Here is a 4,411-nt window from a genome sequence, read left to right on the forward strand (position 1 = left end):
TCTATTATGGGCTCACTCTAAATATGTGTACACCAAGAACAAATTAGCGGACATCTTGACTAAGTCTCTCACTAAGATGCAATATCTCGATGTGATAGAAAGGGCTAGATTTATGGAGTGAATATGATTGCACAACAAGCTTAATAAGCCTATTGTTGTAGTTAGTGTTTTGATTTTAGTATCTTAAAACCTTACATTTGGATTTAGAGTCATAGTTAGTGGTCAGTTTGGACATCATTTAGATGTCAAGAACTTAGAGTTTATCTCAGAGCCCAAGTTAAATTCGTTTTTGTAAGCCGAGTTTATTTGGGCTAAATAATGCTAAGTGATCTATATGAGGGGTATGAATTTAGTTACGGATGGTCGATTTGTGGTCTTGAAGGAATGTGTTGCCTAGAGCAACCTAAGATGGCTGCAAATGCTATTGTCTGGTCGTATTGATCGGGACTAGTGAAGTTCCTTTTTCAAAATGGAAGGTTATACTCTCGGCGTCTACATCCTAGGATTATCATGGCCATTATTTTGTTAAATAAGGGCAAGACCACGAGGCCAGAACACCTTATAAACATAGTACACGATATGATATGCAAATGTCAACCCATTATAGGATGCGTCAAAGAAAAACTACAACTAAGTCATTATGTTCCTCAAGAAAACACCTTCAAGAATGGAGTACATAATCGCATCAACATTTTCGAGTCTAGCCCGAAAGGCTAGGGCAAGGATTTTCACTTTGGGTGCAAGGTCCAACCAATCAAGATCGGAGCATCAACATGAAGACAACACCTTTAGCAAGGAGGCGATGCATGTTTATTGTTGCTGGGTCCAAGACCGGAAGGGTGGATCATAGGTTTGACCCTAGATATGGAGTGGCATTCCGGTCACCGTCTTGATGGTAGATCTTTCAACAGTTGCTCCGCTGATTACTCTGGATGCAATGAGCAAATCATGTCTCATGGATGCTCCTTTAAGTATTAACTAAGAAGTACCACATATCGATCCTGGAGAGGTTCTTGACAGACTAGGAGCACCGCAATGGCGTTAGCGGTGTATTGAATGACAGGAAAGTCTTCCCTCGGGATGAGGGGATGAGCAAATGGAGTATCCATCTTGACAGACTAATTTTACATGAGATTGAAGAAGATTTGCCGCTAACACAAAGATAAATGGTGATATTGGATCACCTTGATGCACAACTCAACTATGGAGAAAGGGATAGCGAGGAGGCTCATTGAGGAGGATTGAGGTTGGAAATGGAAGTGTCATAAACTAAACTTAATGCCTGTGATCTATCAAATGATGCAATTTCATAAGTTGAAAAGGTATGTTTTTTCTCCTTGTAGTTCCTTGAGAAGTAACTTGTTACACTCTCCATATTTCCTACCTTCCATTAGCAAATTAAAATGAGTTGAACTAGTGTTCCCCATTAAGAACATGCAGAAGGAACTAAACACCACAGGTTCGTAGCTGAAGCTCCATGCGTGGAGCTTGAATAGCTTCTTAATTACCTTGGTCATCTTTGATTCAAAGTCCTTTTTAGGTTGTAATTATCAGGTCGATGTGTTTGTTCACATAGAGCTCATTTGCAGTACTATTAGCTAGGCAAATGTCTTTGTCACTGCGTTTATCCTATTATGTGATATAATAGGCTGTTTAGTGCAAGTTCACGTGCTACTGGATCATGTAAAATTCAAGAAGACATTATATAACATTACAATCCTACACTTTTGTTCTTCCCATATATGTTCTCCGAATTATGCGAATCAAGCCAAGTATATATAGCTCTCCATGTACATTCAATACATCAAAGCATCTGCTCTTGTTGTTATGGCGAAATATAAATACATTTAGTCATATAAACAAGCAGCAGAAGATGAGAATAGCAATAGTGATATTAAGCAACAAAAGAACTGAAGTAACACTAGCTAGGAAGCCCATGCATGTATATAGATGAGTGCGTTTCTGTGTCTGAGTTGCACCAGGGTACCGTGCGAGTGATCAGTGCCTCGGACGAGGCCCGGGCCCGAGCCTGAGCTCCAGGTCCAGCTTCCTCTCCGGCAGCTCGCCGTCCTGCCGCCGCTCCGACCCGTCGCCGCCGCTGCTTCCATGGCACCGAAGGCCCAGTTCCAAGCAGTCGTCACGATCGTCGTGACTGTCGTCGTCCGCACCGAACAGGCTCAGCTCCCTCGGGATCGGGCTACCAGGGCTCACGACCTCCGCGTCCACTCCGGCTCCGGTGTGTCGGCCGTAGTACAACATGGCGAAGTCGCCACTGCTCATCAGGGACGTGGCCGGCGGCGGTGGGGGGTACGCCAAGTTGCACTCTGTGTTGCGGGAAGCTGACGTCGTGAGGCGGGCGGGCTTGGCGCGGTCCCGGCGGTGGATGTTCATGTGCCCGCCCAGCGCCTGCGCCGTGGTGAACCCGCGCTTGCAGAACACGCACTCGTAGTAGGGCCGAGCGCTAGGCGCCGCGGCCGCCACCGCCGTCGTCCCGCTGGGCGATCTCACGGCCTCGTCGCTGGACGCCGCCGTGCTGCCGCTCTCCATGTTGCCGCAACCTAGCTAGCTGCGATGATCAATCGATATGAATGAGGATCTGTGGGGATTAAGCGAAGGTTTGACGAAGTGCGTGTGTGAGGGGAGGCCGGGGGCTAATATATTTGCAGAACCCGGGGGACAGGGACAGGGACTGAGATTGGCAGGCAGAATTGCTGTTGTCATCGCCAGCAGCTGTGTGAATAAAAGATTGTGGACGGCCGGCCGGCACTGGTGCCTAGCAGCTGCCCTCGCTATCCGTCATGACTCTGCCCTAGCTGTGTAGATATGGTGTGCAATACGGATGGGTATGTAGAAAAGCTGGCCTTCGGCCTTTTCTCGGAAAAAAAATATACTTACTCCGTCCCAAAATAAATGTGTCAACTTAGTACTACAATTTTATACTGCTCCCTCTAGTATAGTGTCAAAAACGTTTTTATATTAGGGACAGAGGGAGTAACTTATTTGTGACGGAGGGAGTACATGGATACAGAGCTGCTTCGCTCTGAAGTCTGAAGTATCCTCTTGTGCAAAATATAATACTATACCGGCATCATCACCACACTGATCGATTCTTACTCCAGTTATGTTGCTTGCTCTGTTTACACTATCATCCTTGCTCCGGTTATGCTTAGCGCTTCTGGTGTTGCTGTCATAGCACTACCATTGAGCTGGCCCTGCATGCGTAGAATCGATGAAATTAATTGCACTATCACACACAAACCCTTGCTTAATTTCCAAAGTAAAATAACCATTCCTTGTTAAGCGTGTATGGGAGGATGGGCACAGGGCTGAGACAGGTCGCGTCTCAAGTCCAGCGTGCCAATAAATTTACCTGCGACGTTTCTTATTTGATTGATATTTTTCGGTCTTATTTTGTCTCCCTGCGTTTGGACCCTGGGTTAATCGCCTGCAAGTGGTAAATATTTTATAAACAGGTGACTGGAAAGTCGAGTCGACCTCAGGGTTTTTCGATCGCGATGCATGCACCTGTGAACCAGGAACGTCCTTGTCCCTGTCCTTGTAGATTGAGCTCTTCTCTACTTTTTTACTTACATCGGTAATTTGCACGATGCAGTGTGCTAAAATGTCATGCATGACTGAAATCTTACGATATGCATGACGCCAAAAAGAAAAATTAAATCAACTAGCCACTCACTCACTCACTCCTTAACTCGTGAATCAAGATGACAATACAGCTGTGGACAAGAATATACTCTGTCACTGTCAGCACATTCTATGCCCAATTATCAGCAGTTCAGATGAGCCGAAAAGGGACGTAGCTGCTCACAGCTCAGTGCATTAGTAGCATCCACATTCCGGCCGGGAACTTACCAAATGTCAACCGCATGCTCGTCCCATGCCCATGCCAACATAATGTGTCCGGCGGTGCGGCCCATCCGCCCATGCCTGGCGCTAGCTACGTAACATACCCACAGACGAGCCACAGTTCATTGTAACCACCTCAAGACCATTTCAAATATGTTGCCGACCATGACCCGGTGGCGCCAGCCACAGAGATGAAGCCAGCCGGCGTGCAGGCCAGCGCGTCGCCTAAGGCCGGTGGCCGGCCGCCCTGGGTGGAGCCTGAAAAAAAAAATCTATGTATTTTGGAAGTGTTTGATTGCCTGCATTAGGGCCAACCAGGCCGAGTTGGGCCATGAAATGTCTGTTTGGTTGCATACGGGATGGGCTGGCTCGCATGGGCACGAAGCTTAAAGCAGTCCAGTGCCTGGCTCGCTGGAAATCCTCGAATCGGCAGTTTCTAGCGAGCCAGGCTCAGTGCGGCGCAAGCTTGCACGCAGGGGAGCAACCCGAGAACAAGGGGGTGGCGGAAGATGGAGACCGGGTGCGGTCGCACAGTGCCAAATCTAGA

General features: G+C 47.3%; 1 protein-coding gene across 1 annotated transcript; it reads right to left on the minus strand.

Annotated features, from left to right (window-relative positions):
- Nucleotides 1–1,998: 1,998 nt before the first annotated feature.
- Nucleotides 1,999–2,547, minus strand: LOC119294406 (zinc finger protein 6-like). Its single transcript, XM_037572583.1, has one exon. The coding sequence runs from the start codon at nt 2,545–2,547 to the stop codon at nt 1,999–2,001; it is 549 nt and encodes a 182-aa protein (XP_037428480.1).
- Between the last annotated feature and the right edge of the window lie 1,864 nt (nt 2,548–4,411).

The sequence above is a fragment of the Triticum dicoccoides genome, chromosome 4B (genome assembly GCF_002162155.2).
Source record: "Triticum dicoccoides isolate Atlit2015 ecotype Zavitan chromosome 4B, WEW_v2.0, whole genome shotgun sequence".
In the NCBI taxonomy this organism is placed as follows: domain Eukaryota; kingdom Viridiplantae; phylum Streptophyta; class Magnoliopsida; order Poales; family Poaceae; genus Triticum; species Triticum dicoccoides.